This window comes from Globicephala melas, chromosome 9, assembly GCF_963455315.2.
Source record: "Globicephala melas chromosome 9, mGloMel1.2, whole genome shotgun sequence".
NCBI lineage: Eukaryota > Metazoa > Chordata > Mammalia > Artiodactyla > Delphinidae > Globicephala > Globicephala melas.
In genome coordinates this window covers 36357648-36373606 of record NC_083322.1, presented here as the reverse complement: position 1 = coordinate 36373606, position 15959 = coordinate 36357648, and the positions used below count along the sequence as shown (strand labels likewise).

The window sequence follows — 15959 nt, the reverse complement described above, 5'->3', positions numbered from 1 at the left end:
TTTTAATTTCTGATTTGTTTCCTTTTCCTTTGGTTCTTTGAATCTGTACTGTTCTAAAAGCGGGTGGTACTGTGCTTTGGTGGACTCTGGCAGGCTGGAAAATACTAAGTTCTTGACCTCCCCTCCCCCTTCACACACATACACTTTTCTTTGATCTGGAACTCTCATGAGATGCTAGAGCTGCTGGGTTGAGTGTCTGGCCTTATTTCTTTTTCTTGGGAGATTTCTGTAACATGGTTTTCCAGTCTTCTTATTGCATTGTATTTTCAGCTAACGTGAAATTACCTGCCTGTGTTTAGCTCCATACTTCACTTTTGCCTCCAGTTCCTGAGCCTGCCTGAATTCTGCAGGGTCTGTCACCTCACTCAGCAGTGATGGTCCTCCGGAGGTCTGCTAAGGCAGGTACCAACCACTCTCTCCTTCCCATGTTTGATACATTTGTTGAAATCTTGCTCAATGTTGTTTCCTCCTATTTTTATACTTGTGGTTTTATAATTTTTATTCTGCCTTTTTACTGGGATTTTAGGAGGAAGAAGATATAAACAAGTGTTAATTTGTATATTAAATTTATAGACGGGTGCCTTTTTTTGTCAAATTGATGGGTAGTTGCTAGACAGGATAACTGGGGATTCAATGTGAAAGAATGCTTGCGTTTTCTTCAGGGCAGTAAAATGGTATATGAGAGACCAATTCATTCCTTGATTCTTGGTTAATCTTGCTGGCTTAAAGGAATTTAAAATGGTCCCTGCCTAATAAGTTCTTCGAGGTTCAGTCATTAATTTTGAACCAACTGGTATCTTTGACTCAAGTCTTTGGTAGCATGTTTTAATTTCCTGGGAATGAGATATAATATTTGAAAGAAAAAGCAAGAAATACTTGAAAATATCCCCAGGTTGAACAGTTCATGTGAGAATACCTATTTTCTTTTTGTGACTCAAAACTTCTGGATGTGGCCTTTCAGATACAGAGTAGATAAAATGAGATAGGTTGTCTTGTTTTGTTCTTCACTGGTTCTCCAGAAGTCTAACGGCTCATAAGCCATAAAAAATCTCATCCCCCTCACTGGTGTAAAATAGGGTTGAATTCAGACTTTGGCAGGAGGAGTTGCTTAGTCTCCATTTTCCTCACCTTTGAGGCGGAGTGGAGGTGACTGATACTTCAAGGGTTAGGTTTACAGGAGAGAGAAAAACAGTCAATGTTCAAAATGAGGCCATCCTATTATTTTTTCAAAGAATAGATGATTTAAAACAGATGAGGTAGTTGGGAGATTAAAGCTGAATATGATAATTAAAATAATAGCTAACATTCTCATTTTCCAAGAAATTTGGTATCGATTTTAATATATGCTTCTAAGAAAAAGTTACTAGTTACATTGTCTTTCTTCATGAACTGGTCCTCAGGTATAGATGAAGCTTTGAAAGATGACACTCTTTTCCCCCAAAAGGAGAGTGAGGTCCATACTGAATACAGACGTAAAAGGAATTTTGTGGAGCAAACATTTTCTAATTGACATGCAATATGTCTCAAGGATGAATTAATGTCTGTCTAGCAATGGCAATGGAGGGTAGGATTATAAAGGGTTATATATCCGTTTACCACTTAACCCTCAGTATCCTGCTCAGATAGTCAGGGGGGTAGGCTTGTGGTACAGTCTACTCCTCACTGTGCTGCTTTTATGTACCCCAGAGGGCAGATGGTCCTTGGCATGTGTGAGAGGGAACCACGTCAGAGGCTGACATTCCTGAGAAAGGAGGATGCATTAAAAACTCACAGAATAAAGCCTTTGAAAAGGAAAGAAAGTTGATGAGATAAAGCGCCTCCACTGCCGGCAGTGGGGGCACTGGGTCTGTAGCCATGCAATCTCCCACGCACAGTCCGCTTCTGTAGCTACTGCAAGCCCTAGGCGTCCTCTGATCTTCCCTCATCCTGGTTAGACGGTCAGCCTTATTCTTTTCCTGTTGACTGGAGTCCTGTGCAAGTTAGTTGTCAGAGTGGCAGCTCCAGCCTGCTACCCGATATTTATATATGAGAGCACCTCCTGGCAGAAGTGCAGGAACTGTGTCAGTTTACACATCTGCCAAATAAGGACGTAAATCTCAGTCCAATCAGAACCTCATCAGTTACCATTTAAATCAAGGCATGGTGGTTTTTTTCTTTTTAAAGCATAGTCCCAGTACTATATTTACTAAAAACCTTAGGCACTGTGAAAAAAAGTCACTATTTGGAATCTTACACTGCTTGGCTAAGTTAACACTAAATATAGACCAGCAGTTTCATGCTGGGGTTTATGGGCCTTATAGGAGCACCGTGTGCTGAAGGGAGGCAAAGAAAGAGCTACAGAATTTCTAGAAACTCATTATAGTTGCTTCTGAATAATTTGTTTTTCCTGGTAACCTAGCAGTCAAAGCTCACATTTTTGTAAGTAATTTGCATGCTATTACTCTACTGAGACTGAATTATGATTCTTGAGGCTGGGATTTTTTTGTTGCATGTGCTCTGTGCTTTTTTTTTTTTTTTAATTTTTTAATTTATTTTATCTTTGACTGCATTGGGTCTTCGTTGCTGTGCGCGGGCTTTTCTCTGGTTGTGGTGAGTGGGGGCTACTGTTCGTTGCAGTGTACAGGCTCCTTATTGCGGTGGCTTCTCTTGTTGTGGAGCACGGGCTCTAGGCACACGGGCTTCAGTAGTTGCGGCACGCAGGCTCAGTAGTTGTGGCTTGCAGGCTCTAGAGCGCAAGCTCAGTAGTTGTGGCCCACAGGCTTAGTTGCTCCGTGGCATGTAGGATCTTCCAGGCCCAGGGCTCGAACCCATGTCCCCTGCATTGGCAGGCGGATTCTTAACCACTGCACCAGCAGGGAAGCCCTACTCTGTGCTTTTTAAACTTTTGATACAGATGATTTAGACTTGATTTTAAAAATTACTTCCTGGATGTGAAGAGGCACTGACTCTGAACTGGAATTATAGAACAAATTTCCATGACTTGCTCAATAAAGCTTCCTATTAGCTTTGAATTAAATCCTATTATAACAATTTTTATTTTGTGGCAAGCAGTGCTGGTTTGAGTTATTTCTCTGGTTTGATACCAAGCACCTATGGTAAAAAGTAAAGAGCAAAGCAAATTTTCAGAGACGATGATATTGGTCAGAATATTTATTAGTAGGTAGTCAAAGAATTCTTAAATGACAAAAAGAATCAGCTGTTAGCATTGATCTAAACTGGAGGAAAATAAAATTACTTACATGTTTCAGCTCAAGGTATTAGAAAGGGTTCCATGAAAAGGATGCTACTTTGGTTGGTCAATCTTAATGAGCAAATTTGCACACCGCAGTCAAGGAGGGTCAAGTTAGTGCAATGCAGAATTTAGTAACACTCTGGCTGCTCCAGCACTGCTGGTTGTTCCCAGATGCTCTCATGTGGAGATGCAAAGATAGCAACAACTGGGTGTCAAACAGCTGTTGGTCCTGGCTTGAGGGCCATGTGATCCTGTATCCATTTACTCACAGGGTCATTTGCAGGCTCTTGGCGTCCGTGAACCACACTCAACTCAGTTTTTTCTAGTGGCTCTTTATTTTTCATTTGCATGTTGCATTTAATTAAAAATGCATTGAAATAGCATCTATTTACATTGTGACTTTACTCAAATGAAGAGATTTCCATTCAGAGCACTTCAGAGTTCACTCTAAGTTGTTATGTCAGTGCTTCTGGGTTTGATGTCGCATTGAATCACCTTTAGAGTTAGCAGCAAGGCCAGTAGTTTGGAGATTTTATTAGTCGTGCCGCTCTTAAGTCAGTTTTTGTAGCTATGATTTTCTAGCTAGTCCTCTACTTTGTAAACACTGATTCAAGCCTCAGTATGAGATTTAAGCAATAGTAATTACATCCCTAGAGGGGAAGCTAAGGCTCAAGAATGTCAAGTCAGAGATCCAAAAATGAACCATGTGTCAGCCACCAAGCCTAAAATAGATGCTGTGTCTGGAACGATGATCCTATGATGGGACACAACCTTTATGCCTCATCAGATATTAGTGTTTGGGATAATATATAAAGAGAGGATGAAATATAAAACATTTTTAAAACAATAGGAATCTGTGACCATGCATCAGTCAACACTTTTGGTTTTATCTGTAAAAGGATGAGATTTGATTGATCTCTAAGGCCCTTCGGTTCTATATGCTGTTACTTTTTTTTTTTGTCACTTAAAGTCATTCCCTTAGGAATGATCCATGAAGTACATTTGGAATTCAGTAATATCTATATCTAAAGTGCTTCGGTAGTATCTTACCTAAAATATTCAGGGAGTTAGGTGTTCTTGTTAATTAAAATTTCAGCATAACTGAAACACCCTTTTAGATTTTTACTTTGAAAAAAAATTTAACTAGTTCATGGCTTTTCGAGCTCACTGTTTTTCTTAGCTAGGGTTCTGGGGGAACTTTTTTTTTTTTACAAGTACTAGTAGGTTTTTAGTTATTACTGGGAAATTGTTCGGTCTTAATATTTTAGTGTGCTGTTTAATCTGTTTAGTAAATGGCTGATACTTTTTTTTTCAGATCTTCTATAGGTGTTCATCTTTTTTTTCCTGAATTTGGTTTCTCCTAACTCTAATCATATTTGCCTTCATTCTGTAGCTGGGCATTAAAGGAAAATTTTAAAATGTTAAGAGGAAGTCAATAGTGTGTTGCCACATATAGGCAGACGTGAAGTTTTCTGCATTGCTTTTACTAAAGTCCAGATAGATATGACACGAGGATTCTTAACCTCAGTTTTATGTTAGTGTACTTATTATTAACTGCCTCAAATTCTTTTGGAAATAGTGAGATTTAAATCCTAAATAAAATATTTTAGGTGTTCCAACTTAACATGAATCACTGGCTTCTAAACTTGGCACTGGGCATTTGAAGAATAGGATTGGAGATTACCCTATGGAGTGTTCAGTCAATTGGGAAAATCAAAGATGTAGGCAAATAAATGCGATAAAATAGAACAGATGTTCTGATAGAAGAATGTACAGTATCCAGCAACAGCACAAGGAAAAGACTGGTTGATTCTTAATGGAGGTGAGGTTTGAGCTGAGTCTTGACAAAGGATTCGGGAAGGGTTTGGAGAAGAAAGGTAACACAAGGGAAGGGGCAGTGAACTCTGAAGCGTGAGGCCTGCTTCCAGCCCAGCAACTAGCTAATGTATGATCTTGGGCATTTACCTTCTGAGCGTCAATTTTCTCATTTGTGGAAAGGATGGGGGCTAGATGAGAGCATGTCTAAAGTCCTTTCCCGATCAAAAAATCCCACATCCATTATTAGACTCATTTTATGAAAAGGGATAACTGTGAAGAAGAAAGCTTTGATAGCAATCAGAATTTGTCTTCCTAGAACCTTCTTTTCACATAATTAAAAGGTCACAGTTTCTTTGTGCTAGAGAGACATCTTAAAATAGAACTTTTTAATCCATTCAGATTTTTCAGTGTAGCTTGAACTTGTGCTATCATTAGAGGATATTATCTTCAATGTAAACCACAATTTTAGAATTACTTACTACGTAAGTGACCGCACTCTAAGGAAACACAGAAGGAAGAGACCTGAGAGGTCCTGAAGTTTAGCCTCCAACAGCTGCAGTATTCATCTCCGTACTCAGTTTGCTAAGATTTTTGTCTTGAGGTCTCAGAGCCAGTCTGTAATGACGAAAGGATACCTTTAAGGTGGGGACTCCTATACCATATTGAGGGAGAATATAAAAAGTATAGTTTTGTATTAAAGCCTCATCGATTAGAATGGTTCACAGTAACATTTTCTTCTTCTCAGAATTTTTATGGCCACAGGCTGCCTAGCTTAATTTTATCTTTTTATGTGTTTATACATCGTCTTCTTGCACAAGGGATTTGAGAAGTCTCGCCAGAATACGAACAGTGTAATAAAGAGAAACATTCAAAAATCAATTACAGGGCTTCCCTGGTGGTGCAGTGGTTGAGAGTCCACCTGCCGATGCAGGGGATGCGGGTTCGTGCCCGGGTCCGGGAAGATCCCACATGCCGTGGAGAGGCTGGGCCCGTGAGCCATGGCCGCTGGGCCTGCGCGTCTGGAGCCTGTGCTCCGCAACGGGAGAGGCCACAACAGTGAGAGACCCACATACTGCAAAAAAAAAAAAAAAAAAAAAAAAATCACAAAAAATTAAAAGAGGCCCAGGGTAAATATAGACAGAATTGAGAAATCTGAGCAGGAAGAAAGAGCAAGTGCAGATAAGCAGGGTATTAAAGCGTTAAAATTGGGACACACACTTGACTCTGAGCTTCCAGGCAAGCAAAGCAAAAAGAAGAGTTTCAATATTGTCCCCAAAAGGAACAGCTAAACTTTTCTAGCCCTTCATTTGGCAGTAGTATGTGTGGGTGGGTCTTCACATGCCAGCCCAACTTCCTGTGGGCTGTGATCCATCTGAAGGCCGGCTCCCCAGCCCCGCCTCTCGTGTTTAACAGCAGTGTTTTCTTCCAGGGACAATGAATCCTTCTTCCCAGGACACCGGCTCTGGCGGCATTCCTGAAGATAGAAAGCTTTATGTTGTGGATTCCATAAATGACTTAAACAAACTAAACCTCTGTCCTGCCGGATCGCAGCATCTGTTCCGTATGTGTGCCTTCCCAGGCTTGGCCGCCCGTCCGGGCTTCTTGGCCACCTAAAAATAGCGAATGCTGAGCTGGACCTGTGGTCGTGGGCTGGGGGCAGGGTGGGCATTAGGAAGCCTCCGCGTTAGAGATGCTGTTTAGTATTAGGCAATTTTTGCTTTTGTTCTCTGAATACTTGCCAGGCTTGTGGGCTTTCTTGGCTGTTAAGCAAGATTTGAACTCTTGTCTTTAAAACTTCTAAGAAGTTCCCTGTGGAGTTTCTCTCCCTGGAAAGCGGTGGAGGCTGCTGAGATGAGGCTTACTCATCCCTCCTGGCCGCTTTTGTGCCTTCTAGTGACCACAGCCAGGTCACCGAGGGTGCCCACTTTCCTAGAGAGGTCTTACTTCGTAGCGGATTGTTCCACACGTTTATCTAGTTTTAAAAAAAATCATTAAGATTTTGTTGGGCAAAAAAGTCAGCTTCATTTTTTTAGATTACAGATTGCCTCAAAGCATTAGAAAGAGGAGGGGGAACACAAAATAAAAAGCTGCTGAATACTAACTAAATACTACATGTGTATCTTGTCCCTTAAATATTATAAATGAGTTCTATCAGGTTATTCTGAGCCCCATCTTTTCTAGCTTAAATGCTGACATTCCAATACAGGTGATAAATGCCCACTTGCTGTTTGTTTCACATGCACTCGAAACTCTTACTGTCCCAATTTTATGTCCATTATTCCCCTTCTAAATCCTTTTTGTTTTAATTTTTTTTTATTTATTATTATTTTTTGGCTGCATTGGATCTTCGTTGCTGCACATGGGCTTTCTCTAGTTGCGGCGAGCGGAGGCTCTTCATTGCAGTGCATGGGCTTCTCCTTGCAGTGGCTTCTCTTGTTGGGGATCATGGGCTCTAGGTGCACGGGCTTCAGTAGTTGTGGCATGCAGGCTCAGTAGTTGTGGCTCATGGGCTCTAGAGCACAGGCTCAGTAGTTCTGGTGCATGGGCTTAGTTGCTCCATGGCATGTGGGATCTTCCCGGACCAGGGCTCGAACCCGTGTCCCCTGCATTGGCAGGCAGATTCTTAACCACTGCGCCACCAGGGAAGCCCCCTAAATCCTTTTCGAATTCTTGTTTTTCTCTTCATTTTAATTTGTTCAGGTTTTCACCTGTTTTTACTGCAGTCAGTCTCAATAAATGCAGGTGTTTGGGTGCCAGCTTATGCCGTGGCTATGATTAGGAAGGAAAAGCTCTGGAGGGTGTGACACAGGATGTCCCTATAAAGCACAGGACCTAAGCCCCCACCTCTCCATAACCAAGTAGCAGAGGGTGTGGGACTGATACAAAGTAGGAGGGATTACAGAAGGCAATTCAAGGATCTCCATTACCGCAAGTTTCTGTATTTCTTTTTCAATTTAATTTGGGTGTTATTAGGTGTTTAGGCAAATAGGCCTTACAAAACAGTGACCAAATGCAGACAATTCATGGTTTGGGTGAACCAAGCTGTTTTATAAGCATGGTTGCATTTCAGTTCAACGGTAAAACATTTAAGAGAACCTTGCTTCCAGAGCGTGTCCATCCTGGAAACAGCTTTTAGAAACCAAATCACATCAGGGTCATTTTGATGTTGTTGTTTAAATGGATATAAGCATAACTGGTTATTTTAAAAATTTTTTTAAAATTTATTTATTTTTTTTTGTGGTATGCGGGCCTCTCACTGTTATGGCCTCTCTTGTTGCGGAGCACAGGCTCCGGACGCGCAGGCTCAGCGGCCATGGCTCACAGGCCCAGCCGCTCCGCGGCATGTGGGATCTTCCCGGACCGGGGCACGAATCCGTGTCCCCTGCATCGGCAGGCGGACCCTCAACCGCTGCGCCACCAGGGAAGCCCATAACTGGTTATTTTTATAGGAAATAAAGTTTTCTGGGAGATATCGCAGAGTGTTCAGCCTTTCACCCAGAGTAAGCGACCCACAGCCAGCTGTGTTTTATCCTTGGCTCACTTTGGGAAAAGGGCAATAGAGCCTCCAGCACTCGGAACCCTTAACTTCTTTATTCCCTGCCCACCACCCACCACCACCCTCCCCCAAGCAAAAGAAAAATCCAAGTCTGGCTACATCAGTGTTAACACGGTCTTCAAAGAATTTTCCAAATAGGGGCTGAGGAGATAGCTTGACCTGACTTGTTCTTTGGATACTGATATAGAAGAAGGTGAAAAACTCTCAAAGAGCACCCGATCCAAAGACATTCCTCAAACATAAGTCTCTTTCCAGAGTGATCAGAGGGAAAATGGGCATATCCCTTACATCTCTCTCTCTCTCTCTCTTTTTTTTTTAATGCTGAGGAGTTTTTGTCTTTGTTGTTGTTTGTTTCACATTAGCTCTAGAGGAGAAAATCCCGGACGTCGGCACTAACTCAGGAAATGGAAACCACAGTCTGTTTTTGGTGGGGCTGATCATCGTGCTGATTGTCAGCCTGGCACTGGTTTCCTTTGTGATATTTCTGATAGGTGAGTACCATCGACACACTTTTCATCACTGCTGTGCACTTACTTTGTAGCTGGTTGTTTAGCTTTGCTCCGGGAACGAGGCAGTGCTTCCTGGCAGTCAGTGCTGCCGCTGAAGGCTGAGGGGGCGTGAATGCCTAGGGTACCTGCTGCTCTGGGCCGGGTCGCTGGGGCACACATAAGCCCTCAGTGCCAGGAGTTCGCAAACATGGACATTAAATGTTTCTATCATGCTTTAATTTCTCATCTGGAGGCCCTAGCTGCCAATGGTAGGCAGCTTATTCTAGCTAACTCGGGGTTTTCTTCATCCAACACATGGGTTCTCCATGAACTCAGGTCTATAATTTTCAGTCACAGTCAGGTTCACCCCCTCTTCCAGGTTCCCTGGCTTCCCTGAAATCCATTAGAAGCACTCTGGGCCCTGGCAGTGCTGGGATGGGAGGAGACTGCTCCTGTCTGACACCGCCCAGGCTGGCGTCCTGCCTGCCCTTGGCCTGGGCCCTGCGTGTCCACCCTTGAGTGGTGACCCAGGCTTTCCCACACACCCCTTCAGCCAAGAGATCCCCTGAGGTCTTGGTGCCACTCTCCTCTCTGCCTCAGATCGGGGAGGGGTGCTGTCCATGCTGAGGCACGTTGCCCTTTCAGGAAAGCCCACCAGCATCCTCCCTGAGCTGTCCCCTGCAGACCACCATCTGGGGTTACTTCAGTTCCCTCCCACCCCTCTTAAGAGTGGACGGAGCCTGAGAGAAGGAGTTGCGCTTTATACCCTTTTGCCTGGATCCACCACACTGTCATTTCTTCTGCCCTGCAGGCCTTGTAGCCTTCAGAACTCCTAAATGAGCGGTGGATCCCATGGCTCTGAAATGCCTCTATTTCAGATTCGTTCAGGATCAGTGGAGGTAGCAGTGGTGGTGATGAGAAGTGGGCAGAGGGCATGACTCTTACTTACAGCTTCTAACCCCTTTTCCTCCCCAAAACTTCGTCTCCCTTCCAGCTTAAAGGTCTTTTCCTGGTATAGGTTTCAGAGCTGGCGCGAAGCGGTGATGTTTAATTGCTTCTTTGTCACCCTGCTGATGCCCTTTTGCACTTAGAAGCTACAGCGTGAACTCTCCTTACAATAGTGATGTCCTTGCATGTGATTATTCTTTGGAGGAGGGTTGGCCCTGAACCTGCAGGAAAGAGCATACGGATTACTCTTCTGAAATGTTATACCACATAAGTTGATGCTCCGAATATCATCCTGCCTCACCTGCCCGGGAAATGACTAAGTTAAACTATTGAGAAATTGTAGGTATGCCTACCGACTTGGAAGCACCCCAAAGGGACTGCTGTTTTTTGTGGGAAAATAGGTAGTAAGATTTAGGGCAATGATAATTAAAAATGTTATGGATTGGGTGCCCACTCTGTCCCAGGCACTGTGCTAAGCATTTATGTCTGTTTGCTCACCACCTCATAACAACTCTATGGTGTAGGACCTATTGTTATTTTGGTTTTATCAATGCTGAAACTGAAGCTTAGAGAGATTAATTAATATGCCCAAGGCCAACAGACAATGGTGCCTAATCAGGGCTCAGAGACACCCCTGCCTGACATCAAAGACTATTCACTTTATCACCGTATTACACCCCGTTGTATGAATAAGATTTATTTTATGTTTGCTTCTAGTGTTTTATATTGAGGGCAAAGTATCAAGAAACAGAAAGAAGGGACCTCCCTGGCGGTCCAGTGGTTAAGACTTTGCCTTCCAATGCAGGGCGTGTGGGTTTGATCCCGGGGAGCTAAGATCCCACATGTCTTGCCGCCAAAAAACCAAAACATAAACAGAAGCAATATTGTAACAAATTCAATAAAAACTTAAAAAAAAAATGGTCCACATCAAAAAAATCTTAGAAAAAAAAAAAAGAAAATGTGAATAAAGAAGAGTGTCTTTTTATTGGACAATTACTCTTTGCCAGACACGTTAAATTCATTATCTTAAGTCCTTACTCTATCCTTCAAGGTAGTGTCTAATATTTCTATTTTACTGATGAAAGACTGAGGCCCAGAGAGTTTAACTCTCCACATTTATCCAGCTAGTCAGAAGCAGAACTGGGATTCATACCCTGAGCTGTCTGTCTGCAGACCTCACTGGCCCTCCACTGCCTGTGTTGAAGTAATAATAAAGGCTTCCTGTGGTTTTCAGATAAACCTTAACCCAACCTAAGACCAGAGTTGGCACAGGCAGCTATAAATGAACTTGGCCTGTGCTCATCTTTAACAAGGAAACCTTTTTGCTGTCAGTGGGGTTCAGTGCAAATTTGTGTCATTTTAACTGAAGTGTAAGAACTTCTATTCTTTATAACCCTGACATTTTTATGCAAGAGAAATAAGGCTATTTTATACTGATTACCTGTTGGACCTTGTGTTTTTGTCACAATCCCTGTCCTAAAGAGGAATAACGGACAGCAAGGATAGGTTACCGTGGGTGCCTACCTGCCTCTGTAGCAGTTTCCAGTGGCCAAGCAATGTAGATATGTGGGATGTGATTAAGTATTGCCTTAATTTTAAAAAGGGTTCTATGGTCAAATGAGTTTGAGAATTGCTGGGTTAGTAATACTTAAGGTATTTTATTTTACTTCTTATGAATTTCCAAAAGGCAGGTCAGGCATGATTTTTCTCTAATGTTTTTGCGTATAGGAACCTTTTTCTCTTTTGGAATTTAACTTGGAACCACTGTATTGTGGAACAGCCTTAGTCCAATATGGCTGCTACTTCCTTCTGTGTTTGACTAACGTAGAAGGTTCCCAAGAGGGGAAGTATGTCCCATGCTCTGGATTTATTTGTTTCACACTTTTCTCCAGAAGCAAGTGGTATCTCTGCCTGGCTCTGCATCAAAGCTCAATTAAAACCTTTCTGTCATGTCTTGGACCATAATTCATCCAACATAATTTTTCAGATATGGGGGAAAGGCAGCTTCTGGGCAACAGTTTGTCCCAAGCCTGGAAGGTGAGGCTCTAACACTTTCCCACGTTAGTTTTTGGCTAAACCCAGTAGCAAGTTACCACCATCATTAGTTCCTGAAAGATATCTCGGAAAAAACTTGCCTGCAGTGGAAATGATAAGGTGCTCACATGTTAGATACTGATTTTGTGCTGCTTTTCTTGGACATTTTAACTCATAAGCAGACCTCAGAGTATTCCATTCCCTGACCTACTCAGTAACCAGGGGTTCTATTTATTTTGGAAATATGGACTCTCTGCTCTCAGGGTGGTCTGAGGGGAATTATTATACATTCATTATGGGCTGGTCATTTAGAGCCAGGAGAGCTGTGTATATCAAAGTAGTCTGGAACCCAAAATATCCCACCTCCCACATGTGGAGTGAAAAACCTTTTCTGAGAACGGGTCTCAAAATGAGACAACGTAACAGTCACTTCTGTGGGGATAATCAGACGCTGGTGGTTTCCTTTGGTTGCTCACAGCAAAGTCTTTCTTAGCGAAAATCTGTGTGGAGTCTGCAAAAGGTAGTCAAGTCTTTCACCAAGAAGTCGTAAAAATAATTCACTTGATAGGTAACTTCAGCCTTCATCAATTTCTCTTCTGGGCTTCTGGGCTGCGTGGGATACTGGAGCAGGGGATTTGCCACGAGGGCCTCTCAGCTCTCAAGCCGAGTCCCGATGGAACACACTGGAAACCAGTGTAACACTGTCTGTTTTTCATTTTAAAGTTCAAACTGGCAACAAGATGGAAGATGTGTCAAGACGACTAGCAGCTGAGGGAAGGGACATAGATGATCTTAAGAAAATCAACAGCATCATTGTAAAGCGACTCAACCAACTGGACTCTGAACAGAACTAAAGGAATGATCTTCCAAGAGCAACTGCTAACACCTGAGCTTCTCGCTGTCCTGGGAGGGTACAGGGTTAAGAACCGACCAAGGGCATATCTGTAGGCAACAAAAGGCCAACTTTCCACTACAGGAATGGGAGCAGCTCCAAGGCAAGGGGGGCTGGGGACAGCCGCCAGAAGGGGGCTGATTTTGTGGTAGGGTCCTTCAGCTTTCATGGGGTTGAAGGTGGCTAGCGTGGAAGAGAACCAACAGGAAACAAGAATGGGAATTTGGCTCTGTATGTACAGCTTCTTTTACGAAAGGAGCTTTGGCACCAGAATAAGTTCACTGTGGCCAGTAAATTTCATGGCACCTCGTGTAACTTTATGAACTCCCTCGAAAGCCTAAGGAATTCACTGAATTATTTGTGTTCAAGGGAATCAGGTGATGACTCTTTGCAATAAAATAGATTCTGCTCAGGTGATTACACTTTGACTCATTTCTCCAGGGACAGGGGTGTGGGCGGCCTCCAAGCTAGTTGCCTACTGGTACTTGCTATTAGTAGTTATGTGCCTATGGTAGGGTGGGGTCAAAAGAGAGAGCCCTATTTATTCAACTAATGTTTATTGAGCTGCTGCTTTGTACAAGCCACCATACTCCAGAGAAGCTTACATTCAAGTGAGGAACAAAGGAGATGTATAGTTATGTGTAGATATATAAGCTTTTTGACTTTGTTTCTAATGGGAAAAAAATCCTTCAGTACGCTGCTGATTAATTGTGAGGAAATCTGATAGGTTTGTAGCCTTTATTAAACTACAGTGGGAAACCATATATTTGGAATATTTGGAACCTGCCTTGTTTTAGCACAAAAGGTAAGGCACAGAATTTATGAAATTGGATATGTTGTGATATAAATCAGCTTTAAAAGCATGAGTCTTAGAAAATCTTGTATTTAATATAAATATATTGTGTAAGTCTGTTGTGTGAAGTCTATTGCAATTCTATCGTTTTGGGTTCATCAGAAACATCTGGGTTTATTCTAAAGTTAGACACATACATAAACACACATTTTATAACACTAAATAGTTAATGAAATAAACACAAGACATTTCACCTATCCATTTTTGCACTCAAAAACATTTGTACTGCATACTTAATTTTTAAAAATTGATATCATGCAGATTATTTAAAAAATCTGATTTGTATTTGTTGGAAAATTCTTATTGACCTGTTGATGGGGTGTGGCAAAATAATTTATCAGGATTTGCTATAACATTGTTTTACAAACTACAGATGAGCTGATGCAACAACTCTTTTTAAAAATACCCATTTCTTTCTTTGAACCCGTTTGGTCTTGTTATGCCTTTTTTTTCTCTCCCCTACACAGTGGATATTTTGTGCTCAGTAATAAATGATCTTTATTCCAAGGAATTTATGATTTTTATAACATGAAGTAGTGTAGTGTCTGATAAATCATTTCATCCATCTTTTTGCATCCATCTTGTTGGATCTGCACTGTCCTGCCTGTATGGCATCGATGGAGCCATGGTCACATACACAGCCTGGGGAACTCCAGGCATTACAGCTCCTCGTATTTGAATTCACAGATTCGCAACTTCTATTGATCCTGTTTTAAAATATTGGCTGGCTACATGTAGTCTTTTTTTTTTAACACAGGGATTTAAATTTGTTATTAAAGCTATTATTGGAACAACTGGAATAATCTGAATAGGGTCTGTAGACTAGATAATAGTATTATATCAATGTTAATTGCCTGATTTTACTAATAGTATCATGGTTATCATGAGACAGTTCTTGGTTTTAGGAAACACACATGGAAGCATTTAAGGATAAAGGGACATCATGTCTTCAATTCCAAAATGGTTCAGAAAAATAAAAGTGTGTGTGTGTGAATAGATAACTAATAAGAACCTGCTGTATAAAAAATAAAATTCAAAAATTCAAAAAAAATTTATGTGTGTATAAAGCCACTATGGTAAATGTTAACATTTGGAGAATTTTTGTTTAATAAAATCATCCATTTTTTTCTTTCCTTTTTCTTAAAAAACAGCTTTGAGATATAATTGACATATAAAAACTGTATATATTTAAGCTGTATAACAATGTTTTGATCTATGCATACATTGTTAAATGATCACCATAATTAAGCTAATTAACATATTGATCACCTCTACATAGTTACTATTTGTATGAATGTGTGTGTGTTGTGTGTATGGAAAGATCTAAGATCTATACTCAGTAAATTTCAAGTGTACAATACAGTATAGTTAAACTATCGTCACCATTCTGGACATTAGGTCTTGAGAACTTGTTCATCTTGCATAGCTGAACCTTTATACCCTTTGGTTACATGTAGTCTCACTGCAGTCAAATATGGTGGTTGAGATATGGGCTGGGGAACCCAACTGTCTGGTTCGAATCCTGGTGCCACCATTTACTGTGGCTTTGGGCAAATTAACCTCTTTCCTCCTTTATCAGTGAAATTAGATCATTATAAAATGTTTTTTAGTATTGTTGTAAGGCTTAAAAGAGTTGATAAATGACTTACACTGTGTCAGAAACAAAGTACTCAATAAATGCTAGTTATTGTAATTATTAATGTTAAAAGTAGTAGGTGTTGTATAAGGGAAATAACCCACTAAATTTAACATCTACTGATGGGGACTTAGGGCCAAATGTTTTTCTGCTGCACTTAAGACCATAGCATCCTGATCTGATCCGACCAGGGATGGTGGGGTAAGAGCTTTTGGCAAAACAACGTGTTAAGCTAATTTACAAGAGCTGATCAATATAAGCAGGAAGGTTTGTGGTTTTCCAGACGATCTAGTCTGAAGAACATATCAATCCACATTTGCTTCTCTGAGGTCTGTCCTGGACCAAAGCACAACGTGCAATGGCAGGAGGGAGCCGGGACAGTAATGTGAGGCAAAGGAGTAGAAAAAGAAAGAAGGGACTGCTGAACTGAGACATGTCCTGATAGGGAAAGAAAAGAAAGTTTTGCGTCTTTCTTTGGACTTTGTACATGTTCATAAGAGGC

At 41.5% G+C, this 15959-nt stretch overlaps 1 protein-coding gene across 1 annotated transcript; it reads left to right on the top strand.

Annotated features, from left to right (window-relative positions):
• The first annotated feature begins 6484 nt into the window (after positions 1 to 6484).
• Positions 6485 to 12930, top strand: LSMEM1 (leucine rich single-pass membrane protein 1). The gene is made up of 3 exons (XM_030857589.2): positions 6485 to 6611; positions 8969 to 9097; positions 12800 to 12930. The coding sequence occupies exons 1-3, from the start codon at positions 6485 to 6487 to the stop codon at positions 12928 to 12930; spliced, it is 387 nt and encodes a 128-aa protein (XP_030713449.1).
• Positions 12931 to 15959: the final 3029 nt, after the last annotated feature.

Coding starts and splice junctions, on each gene's coding strand:
- LSMEM1 (XM_030857589.2), top strand. CDS start 6,485: ATGAATCCTTCTTCCCAGGACACCGGCTCTGGCGGCATTCCTGAAGAT. Junction 6,612..8,968: donor CGGATCGCAGCATCTGTTCC/GTATGTGTGCCT, acceptor GTTTCACATTAG/CTCTAGAGGAGAAAATCCCG. Junction 9,098..12,799: donor CTTTGTGATATTTCTGATAG/GTGAGTACCATC, acceptor TTCATTTTAAAG/TTCAAACTGGCAACAAGATG.